The 15017-nt window shown below is 38.0% G+C and overlaps 1 protein-coding gene across 8 annotated transcripts in view; it reads right to left on the minus strand.

Moving 5' to 3' along the window:
- The window catches only part of TRDMT1 (tRNA aspartic acid methyltransferase 1), a 29359-nt gene that overhangs the window by 948 nt on the left and 13394 nt on the right, over window positions 1-15017 (minus strand). For all 8 annotated transcript variants that reach the window (XM_029961883.1, XM_029961882.1, XM_029961881.1 and 5 more), the window contains 6 exons: window positions 12372-12437; window positions 10786-10855; window positions 9807-9890; window positions 8944-9314; window positions 4872-4929; window positions 3709-3838 (listed from right to left, as the gene is read on the minus strand). In XM_029961883.1, the coding sequence (XP_029817743.1) occupies window positions 3709-3838; window positions 4872-4929; window positions 8944-9314; window positions 9807-9890; window positions 10786-10855; window positions 12372-12437 (779 nt within the window). The remainder of the gene's footprint in view (window positions 1-3708; window positions 3839-4871; window positions 4930-8943; window positions 9315-9806; window positions 9891-10785; window positions 10856-12371; window positions 12438-15017) is intronic.

Below are 15017 nucleotides of genomic sequence, written 5' to 3' on the forward strand. Positions count from 1 at the left end.
AATTGGATTTGGATCTGTTCTTCTGTTAGCAAAACTGCCATCTCTAAGCTTTCACAAAAGGCATCAAAACATTTCTCTATCGTGTAATTAATGCCGATATCCCTTCCCTTCACAGAGCTCAAAACATCCAGCAGTATCAGGGAGGGGCAGGAGCCACCTAAACCACTGCACAACTGCTGCTCTGGAGAACATTCACAGAAGAAAACGGCAACATCAGAAAGAAAATGTCATGATTCTGCAAATAGACTAAATTGCACTTCCCAATAAGCTTTATATTGTACTTCCCATCTGAGCCCCTCTAACCAGTTCAGGCAAAACACACGAGTCTCACAGTGCAATATACCACCAGTAGATTAAATGATGAGCAAGGCTTATTCAGTGAGTGATCAAGCAGCTGAACAATTTTCCATGTATTTCAATGCTGACCCTGTTAAACACACTCAGAAATACAGACAGTGTCAGAAACATCTTTCCATGGTAAGTGCATGGACCAGCAAAAATAAGGGAGGGCCAGAAAAAAATTAAAACAGTCCAGGTATTATGAAAGGGCTGTGTTGTGTAGTGAGTGCACAGTCAAAGGTGACCAAGCTCCTGAGAATGAAGTTTTCAACAGCCAGCTGGTCTGCTCTAACTGTTTTTGCTCGTACTCTTACCTTACTCCATCTGTGAGGTAAAGTGCATTTGCTTCAACCTGAGTGAAAGACTAATAGCAGTGGTGACTTAACTGTGAGGGACATTTACTAAGCTGCTGAAATGTGACCACATTCAATTATTTGATCATTCCTTAAAAAGAAACATCTAACTTTAACTCTGAGGTCATCACCATCATAATTAGCTTGGATGCATTTGTTTGTGCAAAAAGTGATATGATACTGAAAAAAAGTGATATGTTCTGAAATTTTCACAGCATTTCAGAAAAAATTCTTTTCTTGAGAGAGCTCAGGAGAGAATGTGGTTGGACAGTTGTTGAGCCAAGGGAGGCTCTGAGGAGCAGGAGGTGTCTGGGAGGAGTTGTTCCATCCTTCTCTGCCAATTATTAATGCCTCGAATGTGGACTGCTTTGGTAAACACATATTCTGCCAGCTCCATCCACTCTGCCTAGCTTCCTGGCACTTACATTTGGGCAACCATTCTCTCTTTGGAACAATCACTTTCACTCCCACACACACTTCCTTAGATGGAGTTTTCACATTCCATCAATGAATAAGGTACAGAATCAGCGCATTTTAAAAGAGTATATGAAAATAAACATGTATTTATGCACACACACATGCATGTGTGTTTACAGCCCAAGAAGCTTATCTGAACCCTGAGAATTTCATAGTTTCTCCTTCTGCCTCTTGGCAACTGAAGGCCAAGAATTAATTTTCAGATCTCACAGTTTCCTTTATCCCAAGCCTCCTCCCTCTGACTGTTAACATTATCTTGCACTGTCTATCTTCTTGGCTCAAGAGTAGCCTTCACCAGAAGGTCAGATTCAACAGCTCATAGTATGCTGGCACTTGCTGCACAGCCCTCACTGTACCGTTTAGGTCACACGCTACTGGACGATATTGTGGTCTTGACTACTGCACTGTGCTGGTTTTTGTTCCTAAAAGCTTACATACACTGCTAATAGGAAACACATCCTGACATCACCCTCATGAAAGCAGGTCACAGGTGCAAGAATGCTCTGATCACTTTTAATGATATTGCTGTGGGACCCACAGGAGGGACTAAGACTAATGACTGCAGTATTTCATTGAACTGTAGTGCAATTACTATTTATGTATTTAGATGTTAAAAGCATTAATAAATCTGATAATGTTAAGAATGACCTTAACTCTGGACCTCACATATTGGAAAAGGCCATCAACTTGTTAAAATACAGAACCATTTAGACACAATCATACAGAACAATTTAGGCACAATCATATTTCTTCTGATGATACTACAGCTGCAGCTAGTAACAGCATCTGTTACAAAGCTCCTGACAGTCTGTTCACTGTAGTTTTCAGCTTATAGCTTTCTCATTCTTTAGCTTCTTGGACCAACAACATATTTGCAGTGGGTACATCTCTAGGCTTTCTGCTGTTGAAAATTTTAGCCCAAATGTTGCTGTCATTAGAGAACACAGGAGCAGAGAAATTATAGCACATTTTTCCTCTGAAAATACCATATTTCACTATAATGAGTTGAAGTTTAATATGGGAGAAATGCTGTGAGGGAAACACCCTTTACTGCAGTCACAAATATATCCTCTTTCAAAAAAATCCACAGCTTGCAAATTCTCAAAAGAAACTGAGATTACAGTACCTAAATTTACTAAAGATTTCAGTCAGCCTACAGTTGAGTAACACTTTTTTAAGCAAAAAGTGGGAAATGCTTTAAACACAAAGAAATGCCAGACTTGTGACTCAGAGCAGGCTTGTTCTGCCTGTGAATCAGGATTATATGTGAGAGGAAGATACCGGATGAGAGAAGCCTGCTCAACTGTACATCAGCCTACATCAACACGGAACAGAGCTGTGCCACGAAAAAGGCTGTCTCCAAAAAGAACACATCTATTAAAGAAGAGAGGCTATGAAAAAATACTGTATGTTGGCATGTAACTCAACAGAGCACACTCCTGCAAGTAAGCTCAGTGCTGGCAACTCTAGCATTTCACGGTGCAGCCTTGGTAATGTTCTTCAAATGTAGCCATTTTGAATATAACAAGTACCAAAAAGACAAACTAAAACTGCAAAAGAAGGAAATATAGAGAAACAAGTTCCACTCCTCAGAACTCTAAGTCACTGAGGAAGTCAAAGAAAAATATAACAAATTACTCAAGGTCAGTGCTGTCTCAATCCCTGAGTAACCTGGTCTAGCGGAAGGTGTCCCTGTGCAAAGCAGCAGGGTTGGAAACAAATGATCTTTAAGGTCCCTTCCAACCCAAATCATTCTACGATTCTACAATTCTATGGATGCTTTTGTTGCTGAGTGACAATAAAGTGATCTGCTGTGATAACAGCAGGCCAGTTTCTTAGTAGACAGTAACAGCTACACTTTCCTGCTTGCCTTGCTTTACAAGCAGAATTCTGATGAATTCATTTCAGGTTTAATTGTTGTTGATGTGTATCCAGTGTACTGGTATTGCTGAATCTTGTTCCTTGACTCCCTCTTCTTCACAAAAACAGTTAGAAAAATAAGTAACTGATCAAGGGCTAGGGTTGCCTTTTGTAGGAAATAGAGATGACTTAATAGATTGGTTACTCCTGAACAAAGAACTATCTGTATCTTCTGAAATTCCCTGTCAGCAGCTGTAAATGTGTGGAAGGGAGAAAGCAAGCAGCTCCAACTCTGAGAACCACAAACAGACCTCCTAAACTGGCAGGATATGTTGACTTACCACAGTTGTGAGTAACACTGGCTGCTGAGCAAATAGTTTCAACTTTAAACAAAGGTATTCCTTCACTGTGATTCAGAAACAGACCACTTCTCATGCCAAAATTTTTCTCTTAGCTTGCGAAGATAAACCTAACCACAGAAGCTGGCTCTTTCAAAACATTTAAAACTAGTGGAAACTCAGAGAAATTCAAAGTTAGTCAAATTACAATAAATCAGTCATAAGAACTGAGCAGTCCAAAAAAAATTATAAAATAAAAGGAATGCAGTAGTCCCTAGTAAAAAAAAATACATTGGCATTTCTGAAGAATGATGTAGGAATGGATATTTAGCAGCACATACCAAATTCCAAAGGGAATCCATGAAGATTTGCTATTTCTCTTGGAGTAAAGTACCTCAGTTTTAGTGTTGACAATTTCATAAGCTTCTCTTCTTCTGGTAACTCCTCAATGTGTTTAAACACTGATTCAAGCTATGAAGAATACCCAAAACAAAAGATATTACCAATGCAGGCCAAATATGTAAAATTTACAGTCACATCTTAACAGAGTATTTCTTTAATTATCACAGTGCCAAAGACAATAGCATGTTTTGCTTGAAATGTAATTGGCATTGTATTTTTTCAGCAAACATCTCAACACACAGACTTGAAAGAAAGAAATCAATGCTGCCACGAGGGCGCTCATCATTTCTTCCTCCAGTTCCAAGCTATACCGATAGTTAATGAGGCAATCAAAGAACTATAAACATTTGTTAACGACAGGACAGTGACTCAATAGAACTCAACAGCAGACCATTCACACAAATTAAGCTGTATGGATGCAGCTGTTTTAATACACTTGCTTTGAGATTATCCTGAATTCCAGAGCTGCATTCTTTTTATGCTTAGAAATGCCCTATAATATTACTGAACAGCATCAAAATGCAGGAGAAAGTGCTTGTGTACAAAACAGGCTTTGTGAAAGGTATCTTTGAATGCTGATTCACCAGCACAATTATTATTACCTTCTCCAGTGCCTAAATACCACTCTGTGGTGAACTTAGTAACAACAGTAGAAGTTTTCAAAATATTCTTCCCAGACAAATAATAATTTTGAAATGCAAACATGTTAAAATTTGACAATATTTACTGGATCATCTGTGTACAATGAATGGCCCTCAATTCACAACACTGTACTGTAGTTTATGCATAGAACTAGTAATTCTAAACATTTTCACATACTCCTGTGAAACCTCTGTGTGATACTACAAATAATAAAATAGTAGCAACTCACATTCTCCCCACAGAGAGGTACAGATATAATTTATAATTGTGGTCTAAACAAACTGCTGTTTAGGAACACAAAGTAAACCAATTGGAAACTCAGTTGCCATAAAATGTACTTTTAAAAGCTTTTTTTCTTACAATACGCAGAATATCAAAGGAGAAGACAGGGAAAAAAAGTTTTGAAACAAGTCTCAAGTTTTAAAACAAGTCACTCTAATATGTTAGTCTACACACTCACCTGTACATCTACTGCTGTCTGCAGAACTGAGCCTGTCCCTTCTACATAGTGTCCATACCTTAACAACAACAATAACAATTTTAAATTAATATTTTCACTGGATCTCATAGCTCTGACAACTGCAAAGATGCAGGGAGGTTACTTAGGTTCCTTTGCCTTGATTAACAAATAGCCTCCTGGACAGACGAAGCAAAAGGCCTCCCTATAAACAACGCTAACCCCTGGAGTGCAATACCCTCTGAACGTGCTCTCTGGGGATGAGTCTGCACTCAAAGCACAAACAAGGGTTTATCCACACTAATGCCTTACTACCAGGCAACTAAGCAAGACCCAGGAAGTCAAGCATAACATCACCAAAAAGACCCATCTACCGTGCCCAAACCAATTTTACAGTAAGGCAAAAGGTGTTAAAGGTCAATGGTCCCAGTGGTTCAAATTAGCTCTCCTTATTCAAAGGAGGACCATTAGTGTGTGCCTCCAGCTTTCATATCAAACTATTAGGAATGAAGTGGTTCAGTCAGGTTTAACTTTCATGGCTTGTGGATATTCCACTGAGGGAAGGGGGATGGCCAGGCATCTATGCAGAGCTTTAGCAGAAAGAAAGAAAGAAAATAAATCCAACTACAGAGTAAGCAAACTTATGATAGCTGTTTTGTATGCTTTCTGGTTGATTGCATAACAACATGTTTACTTTGTAGTCTCTTCAAGGCTATCATTTAAATGTAATTGTGGGCTTTAAGAAACATAGTCTGCTGGTCTAACTATGACAGTGTTTGAACATCCTGAACAGAAAGAGGTTGAGCCAAGACAACAGATGGCTTTGTACTGTGAAAGAACTTCAGAAGATGCCCTGCATTAGAGGGATTTTGATAACCTGTCATCAATAACATTAATTATTACATTAACAGATAGTATTCTCTAGTTTTATCCCTACATCTGTAAAGACAATTATAAAGGTCTTTTGCTCCCCTGGGGGCCCATTCTTACAGAATGGCACCGGAACAAGTTATGTTTGAAGTGTTTCTAATTCCACAATGATTAAAGGAATACTCTCCCTTCAGCACAGACACAATGACCCAGCAAGGCTCAATCTTGAGTATTTTGTCTTCAGTTGAAAAAGCTTACTATTAGTTCTACCAATAACAGTAAGAGCAGAACTCATTAAAAATAAAGCACTTACAAATATTTCTCAGGATCAGAACAGAAAACCTAAACACTGAAGCAGATTAAAAACATGTGGAATCCAACTGCGTTGTAAATACATCATCTTTAATTGGTTAGTTGCATTCTGAAAATTCCCTAATACCAAGTTTAACAATGTAACAGACACAGCACTAAGGAATTCTCATCTTCCCCTTATATAGTATCTGATCATATTTCAGTTTAATATATCTTAGCCAAAATAAATAAATGAGGTAAATTTCAAAATGGTATTTAAGAGTTTTATTGGGGGGGAAGAATCTTTTAATAGGATCCATGTTACAATAAATATTCCAGTCTAAATAATTAGTAGTAGAGTACAGAACTCATATCCCAAAAAATCCAGTTGGTGTCAATGTGGTTTGGGGGCTCTGCATGTGGGTGTTGGTTTTTTAACACAGATGTGAGCAGATGGCCAATGCAATGTTAGTTGGATTGTTATTAATTATTATTCCAGCTGCTGACTCCAAAAAAATTAATATTCCTACCTTAGACCCAGAACATAATTAATTTTTATCACTGTAAAAAATGATGCATTGATTTTCTGACATTTCATTACCAGTTACAATGAAAGAAGTTGGCTTAAGAAATTACAGTCTTCAATTTTCATCTGTTCCAAGATTCCCCCCCCTTTATTTTTGTAAGCTTTAAAAAAAAATCTTTTAATTTCATACATGTATTATTTTTGGGTATATTGTATCCTACACTATGACTGACAAAAAGTAATTTCCACAAAGTGAGAGAGCATTTCTGTAATTGGTATTTACACTATTTTGGAAGGTATTGCTTCTCTTGTCAACAGCATATCAAGAATTTGAAGTATGTCCAGAGTGATTATATCTAAAGAAGCAGTTTTCATTTCCTCTGTCCTTTAAAATGGATAATTTCCTCCCATAACTTCAGTCACCACAAACATACTCCTCAGAGAAACCATAGTGTTTGTAGCCTCAAGGAGCTCTGCAATCACTTCCCAAGTGCCTAGAAGTCTAATGTTAGAAGGGAACATAGAATTACCTGCTTGATCTCTCATACATCCCAAACCATTACATTCTGCCCTATACAGCATCAAAGCCTTTCAGAAGACAAAACTGGTATGACAAAGGCAGAAAGGCAAAAAACACTGACAAAACTACAGAATTTGAAGTCCCTGGAGAAGGCATACCCAGATTATTCCCAACACACAAAGCTTGCTGGAAGTATCTGAAAACCAAACAGAAATGAGGGAAACTCTTCTCCCACACTCAAAGCTGATGGTCAGCGTGACTTAGAAGAAAGACATCAGACAGGCATAACAGCAGAGGCAATCTCTGTACTACCTGGAGTGCTGCTCCACTCAATTCAGGGGCCTGTTTCCTAAATCCCCTGCTTCAGAGAAACGTAAAAACAGAACTCCTGGAACAGATACAGCAGGCACCTATTCTTGGCCTCAAAAAGTGAAGCCTGAGATCTAATTATAATCATTCTCTTAATGCAGAGCTGTAAATGAGATAATCAAATTGAGAACCAGGTCGGCAACCTTTCTTCCCAAAGGCTCTTAAAAAAGGGAACAAAGACAGAAAACCAGATTCCTACATTTTGAGCCAAGAACTACCACCACAACTATCTGGCCTGTCTCCTTCCACAGCAGCAGAAAGGCAACAGTCACGTTCTCTATCAGATTTCCCACCACTATGCACACAAACTTCATATTAACTACTCAGGAGCCTCCTTCAGTGGGATTTTGATAACCTTGACCACAAACTACCACGACATATTCTAGTGAAACCACATTTGACCAATTTAGTTTTGATGACATTTAAGGCATACATGGGATACATGTGAGACCATTCTGGCCCACGGTTTTTTTGAGTATTCTAGTTAAGAAACAAATCTCACAAGACACTGACTCCTCCACAACTCAAAAGAGTAAAGGCAGAAAAGAAGGCACATATATGTCAATGAAAGCTAGGAGAAGGGCTTTCCTGTTGCACAGATTTTGCACTTTTGAAATTATTTTTCTTTTTTTTTTTGTCAAAAAGTTAAAAATCACAAAATCTGCAGGAAGACTGTCAATCTGGTAGTTTAATTTCAACTAGTAAAAAAAAAGTTACAATTGGTGTTAACTCATCATCTAAGCCATTTTATTGATACATTCTGAGAATTCAAAAAACCCAATCTAATTAGAAAAATTTGTCAATATTAGCAATATTGACAATCAATCTTTTTCCCACAAATTTCCTGGCTCCAACTGGCATTTTTCAATACAAATCTATTCAGCGGAAAAGCTCCTGACCAGTTGTACATGGACTTTCAGAACAGTCACCAACTTCAAGCAGTCAAACTCAAAATTGCAAGGTACAAATTAGAAAACCACTAGACAGAAAAGCACTGATGTTCTGCTCCATCAAATATGATTTATAATGCAACAATCTAACTGGTTTCATGACATATGGCCAATCCACAGTAATTCTGATCTACACAGCTGAAAAATCCAAGAAATCAATAAAATGTACAGCAGAGACAGATTTAATGAGTAATGGATCTGTCATGCCTGACACTTTGTAACTTCACTGAGCAATATAAAGAAATTCATTAATGAATCAGCACTATACCAGTCTACTGGAACCATATTTCCGCAGGGGTAATTAAGCTGCTGTGAAGGTCAACAACAAATGGCAACTGTCTTTTGTGAAAGTCTTTTTGGAGTGGGCACATGACGTTCTGCCAGAGAGATTCTCATGCTGGCATTCCACTGGACCAGGAAGCACACTATATAAGGGGATTTTTTCAGAGGCCTAGGGTTTTTTTTATGAAACATATCTCTGTGGACACAAGCAAAATACACTTAAAATTTCAGGACGTGATTCAGCAAAACATTTTCTTTGCAACTTACCCTTTTGTAAAGCACGTGGATCTCCGGCAGGTGGGTTTAACAATGTCTAGCAAGAAAGCATAGCGCAATAAGGACTTTGGTGGTAAGAAATACTGACTCATTTCTTCATTTTCCTCTTCCAAGAAATCTTTTAACATTTGAATAGAGCAGTCATTATCCTGATCATGTTTCCTTTCCATTTCTTCTACTGTTTCAAGCTTAAAAAGGAAAGTCCTTTTTGGTAAACTCTTCTTGCTGCTGCAGTCTGGACCAACGTTTGGATCCAGATTCTTCTCTTCAGAACACAAGGAAGAACTGGTTTCACCCACTTCGTCAGCAACTTTGTCCTTGCGTAAGTCTTCTGGATACTGATCTGGGAATCTTGTCAATATCTAAGAAGAAATTGTGACCAAAAAAAATAGCTGTATTTAATAAACAACTTGGCAGCTGATCCTGCGGTGAGTAAGAATTCTTTCAGAGATACTCAGAATAAAGCAAGTAACCTTCTGATGTTATTTTCAGGAAGATTTCAAAAAACAGTTGCATCAAGATTTGCTGACCTATCAGCAATGATATCAAGAACAACTGCAAATAATTGCCTTGGCAAAAAGACCTTTCCCAGGGTGTGAAATATGGAGTAGAATGACCTGTTTTCTACCCCACTATCAGCCACAGTCCCCCAGCTGTTTAAAGCCATCTCAATCACAGGCATGCACATCAGTCCTTAAAAAACTCTGTATGCAGGCTGAAAAAAAGAGACAGAATGAAACTTTTTGGTATTACCGATCCCTCCTCTTCATTCATCAGCACACACCATTAAACTGAAAATTTAACCCTCAATCTTCATTAAATGAAGCAAATTAAACTAACACTAACAGACTCACCTGACTAGGAGCTTGAAAGGAAAATGGTTCATGGTGAAGCTTTGCAATTAGAAAATATCGCAGCCTCGAATTGGGAATGCCAAGCTGTAATCAAAATTCACCAGCCTTTAGTCCATGTGATAAAGAAAAAGTGGTCTATACCACCATACAAGTTATCTACCATTATATACAATAACAGAATTATGACATACTGATATATTTGTGACTTCAGACATATCAGTACTAGCTAATAATATCTAAACACTTGTAAACTTCCGTACCCAGGTATTTTCAAGGAACTAAGCAGGTAATTATTCTTTGTACCTCACAGTTTTGACTTTCTCTGTAAATGAACAGGAATGCAAACAAGATTTTATGTGATGCAAGAAGAAAAATTACATGCATCATGATTTCTTGGGACAGGTACTACCTGTTTTCTATTAAAAGCAGAAGGGTCTCTCTTTGCCTTTCTGGACAAGGAATTGTAAGACATCTAACACTGCAATAAATCCACCACAACTGCTTTTCAAGCTACGCTCCATTAGCTTCTCTCAAATATTTACGGTACTTTACTGATTCCAGTTAGTCTTGCACAACCTGAAATTTCTCTCAAACTCTTTTTTCAGTTGCCAGAGAAACATGGAAACAAAGCTCCTCCTCCCACAAGTAACGGTCACAGTTTCTGTGCTGGATATTCTTAGGCACAGCACTTCTAAAGCAATGAGGCTCCCACAGGGAAAACACTTTCCTGGTTACAGTGTAAATTCATGCCTTCTTAAAAATATCAAATAGGAGCAAAGGACTAGGATCTGAACACAAACAGTAATAGGATTATGCCAGTATGGGAATCAGAAGTCATGTTCAGATGGTTTTCTAATTCAAGAGTACCTTCAGCTTTGGGCATGCCTCTCCCTTCTATTACAAAAGATCATTTTTAAATGTTCTTGGACTCAGTGAAGTTTGAACAGGTAAATAATATAAGAGCAATTTTAGTACTCACACAGGTTGGAGACAAGAGAAATTCCTGGTATTGAAATCCACATGTTGCAAGTGTTTGCAAAAGTTCATTTCTGGCAGTGAAAAGAATCAAAAATCAATTGCTCCCTTCACACAATCCTTAGGGCCTTTATTTATCCCAAATAAAAACACACTAAATGCAACATCATATGTACCAAGGCATTCACTGAAGGAATTGAGACAGCAAACTACAGATACAATGCTATTCATTTCCAAACTTCAGAGACAACATAAAAAGTTCAGTGTTAGTGACTATTACACATTCACAGGCATCTCCTACTATGGTGCAAATGCCCCTTCAAAAATCAACCCATCTCTAGGAGAGTGTGTCAGCAAGGAAAGTAATCAGAGGGCAAGAAATTCTCTCTATTGGGAATCATAAAACAAGAGATTAAAACCACTGCTAATAGCTCACTACTTCCCTCTGCTCAAATACACAGCACCAGCTAAGCCTAATGAAAAGGCTAACTCAAGGGATGATAAAAACTGGTGGTTTTCATAATAAAAGTGAGATAGGACTGTACTTTATAAACAATGGAAAAACACTGTAATGGAAATAATTTTAAAAAGACTTTTCTATTCCATGCAGACTGCACTGGGCTGGAACTACACAACAGGCTGGAGCTGTGACCTGCACCTGGCACTGTGTGTAACACTGCATCCCAAGCGCCATAAGAGAAAGCAAGCATTCTAACTTGGGTGTTTTCTGAACTACAGCTTGTTCCAAGCACTGGCCAGCAAGGCATAGCCTAGGGAATCACAGGGAGTAGAGCAGAGAACTATTGTTAAGAACCATTGTTAAGAACACTTAAACAATGAGAAAGGTGAGCATGACTCCCAGCTGCCTGTCAAACTCGTTAAGGAGCATGATATCCAGGGTGCCTGCTCTTGGTGCTTTAAGGAATGCTACAGAAAGATCATACTCTCTCTATTCCAGAAAGAACTGAGAGGGAAGACTGCAACCCCCTGTCTCCTGCTTTGGCCACAAGAGAGGAGAATGTTCCTGCTGTCACTAGGTAATTAGATAATGACACCTTTCCTCTTCCACATGTCAGACCAAGACTATATACAGTCTTCATACGGTATCTGTGGACCATTTGCTGGCAGCCCTGAACCAGGGATAACCTACTATCACCAGAGGTACTCAAGAAAGCCCCTAGACTGTACTGTGATCTTAACACAAGATACCATGGACTTCTGCCATGAATAAAACCCTAAAACCTCTGAGTGCTATTGTTATTTTTCTTTGAAAACTAGTGTGACCCTTTCTAAAGAAGACAGGATCATCAAAATCACTGAAGTCAGCTTGTTACAATGTATTTTATCTGCTTAGAGAAATAAAGTTATTTAGCAAGTTCCTTTCACAACCTAAGATTTTAATTCCTAAATTTAAACCATATTTTTAACCCATAGCTGCTTACCTGTCCCATATCACTCTATTTTGTTAAGTCAAATTCTAGGAAATAAAAATCCTACCTCCCCCTGCTAAAGAAAATATCCTTTACTACTAAAGGAAAATATCCTTTATTACTATTAAACTAAAACCTGCATAAATTAATTAGACTTTACCTTGCAGAAGAGGATTCAAATCCTTTAACATTTTCTAAAAGTAGGTATTTTGGAAGCTTCTGAAGCCTAGGAAGAAAAAAAAGCAAATCAGAAAATCAGAGTAACAAGATGTAAAGTACATCATATTCATCCACGGATTTGTTTAGCTATCAGAAAGATCAAAGTATTTCCACATCATGTTAGCTGGTGAAGTTTAGAATCCTTAAAAAATGTACCTCAAATCATTCTCAAGTGATTTAAAAACATAGACTGCTGGTAAAAACAACAAACCCTACTTATGTTTAGATAAACAGCTGCACTCCATGCATATACTTTTGAAAATGCTTACCACTGTTCATTTCCTATAGCACAATTATTGCTATTGAACAGATTGAGTTTGTAATAGGAAAGATAATTGTTGGGGGGAAAAAAAATCCCTACTTAGCAATAAAACTTCTGTTTTCAAGTGCTTATATCTGCAATCAATGCTAAATGTCACAGCACCTTTAGTGATAACACATCAGAACCAGTGTTCATCTAACTGATTTAAGAAGTACAACATGTTTAGAGCTCGCACTGCAGATAATCTTAATTTTCTATACTTAACTCTTCCATTTTGATGGGGGAAAGGGAAGAAGGCATCTGAGATTTAGCAAGATCAGTGCAAAGGTCTGGAAATAGGCACATTCCAAAAACAGCACGTTAAATCTCTGGAAAAATGAACATGCCCAAACTGTGCCAGGGACCATTCCAACAATTTAGAAGCATAGATGATTCAGATTCAAGTCTCTGGGAACATTCAGTGGCACTGATTAACTCTCTGGTAAGGCTAATGTAGATACAGAATATCTGTCACACAGTGACATCTCAGAACAGCATATAGAAACAAGATACTTATGTTCCCAGACAGCAGCTCCATGATTATTTAAGTCAATAAGTGACTTTGGACTTCCACTGCTCCAAATCACAGCAGAATTTGCATTAGCACATTCTTAACTACTACCAATTATTGACATTCATATGAAGAAATAAAAGAACCAATGTATCTCACAAGAAACTGTAAAATGTACAAGATACTACACCAAATTTAAAAATACTAAAAATAGTAGTGAAAAAAATAATACTAAACTGAATGTTATGTTTACTCATCCTCATCATCACCTACTAGGAAAATTCTTTTTACAGTAGTGAATCCAGAGCATAGCCTGAAATTCAAGAGCTCATACAGGATCAACAGATCACAAGACAAGTAATCACTATACAAAGAGTAAGTGTTAAGTACTGGGCAGGTATTAATGTTACAAATGTCTCTGTAAAAGCAGCACTTTGATGTCTTAGCACTGGATTTCTCCAGTTATGGCTTGGACATGATAAACAAGAAACACGTTATCTGGACAACTTGGGTCAGACTTTGTTTGATGGCTGGGGGCTCCAAGGATTTCCCAGGTCTTTCCAGATCTTGAAATTGTCCTTTCCATATCTCTAGTATTTGTCTTCCCAGGCCACCTTTCAGGCTGATTTCAGCCAGCGACATTTCATTACAAATGGGTGAACAAAAGGTAAGAACATCCATGGGATGAGAAATTATTTTACAGTTTCCATAAACTGCACACATGCCATACCAATTTAGAATGTAAAGTGATAATTCCTATATTAAGAATTTCCCTTTTTTGGGCTGTAATACTCCACACTCAATGTCTGGCAAACATACCATATTCAAAAAAAAACCCCAAATGCTATCTCACTAAAACATAAAACTGGAATAGAGAAACTGCAAAAGCCACCATTTTGAACATACTACAGACTACTTACATTAAGTGCTGCCTCCAGAAACAACCTGCCCAAGGGAGATAAGTAACAGGAGCAGCCTCTCATGGAGTGTTGAGATAACACAGTCACAGCCAAGCCCAGATCCTGTGCATCGTCATGACGAAAAACAGAAGTCCTGTAGTGCCTAAAGCTTTGGTTTTGAGAAGGAAACGCTTCTGCCCTTTACCCAGCTAAGCCCACAACAACCAGGCAGCAATATTTCCATATCAATGCACAACAGTGTTCTAAAAGCAGCGAGCTGCTTAACTGTGTCTCGGTTTAATGGAAAGGAATCCTGAGGTCAGGATTGCCTTAAGAGAAGGTACTCCTATTTCAACAAATGAGAAATTTACGCACTACCTGCTGGTTTTTATTGTTTTGAAATTTCTGGGGACCTGAGTTACATTCCTTGTTCCACAAAAGGCATCCTTTGCAACTTCTGAAAAACCCATGTTCTCTCCCTATTTTTGTGTCTCTGCCAAAAGCAGAGGGAGTAGTAATAACCGTTCTTTTTACCTATTAATTGTCTAACTTACTGGGCTACAGAATCTGTACTGTGTTCTGTGTTCTCTGCCACAGATTTCTTAGGTAATCCCTGCCAAGCCACTCAGCTGTTCTGTGTCTGTGTTCTCTATCTGCTGATGACAAGGGCAAAGACATAGTCCCACTTAATGTTTTTGGCTGCAAAAAGTTTCTGGATGAAGGATGAAGACCCTTTTTTCCCAGTGTTAACAGCAGTTTGAAAGAAAGGTTGTTTGGTACTGGTTTCCTTCTGTGCTGAAAGCGCTCACGAAAAAAAAAAGAAAGAAAAAGAAAAAGAAAAAGAAAAAGAAAAAGAAAAAGAAAAAGAAAAAGAAA

This window comes from Manacus vitellinus, unplaced genomic scaffold (assembly GCF_001715985.3).
Source record: "Manacus vitellinus isolate BGI_N305 unplaced genomic scaffold, ASM171598v3 scaffold_3_pilon, whole genome shotgun sequence".
NCBI classification, from domain to species: domain Eukaryota; kingdom Metazoa; phylum Chordata; class Aves; order Passeriformes; family Pipridae; genus Manacus; species Manacus vitellinus.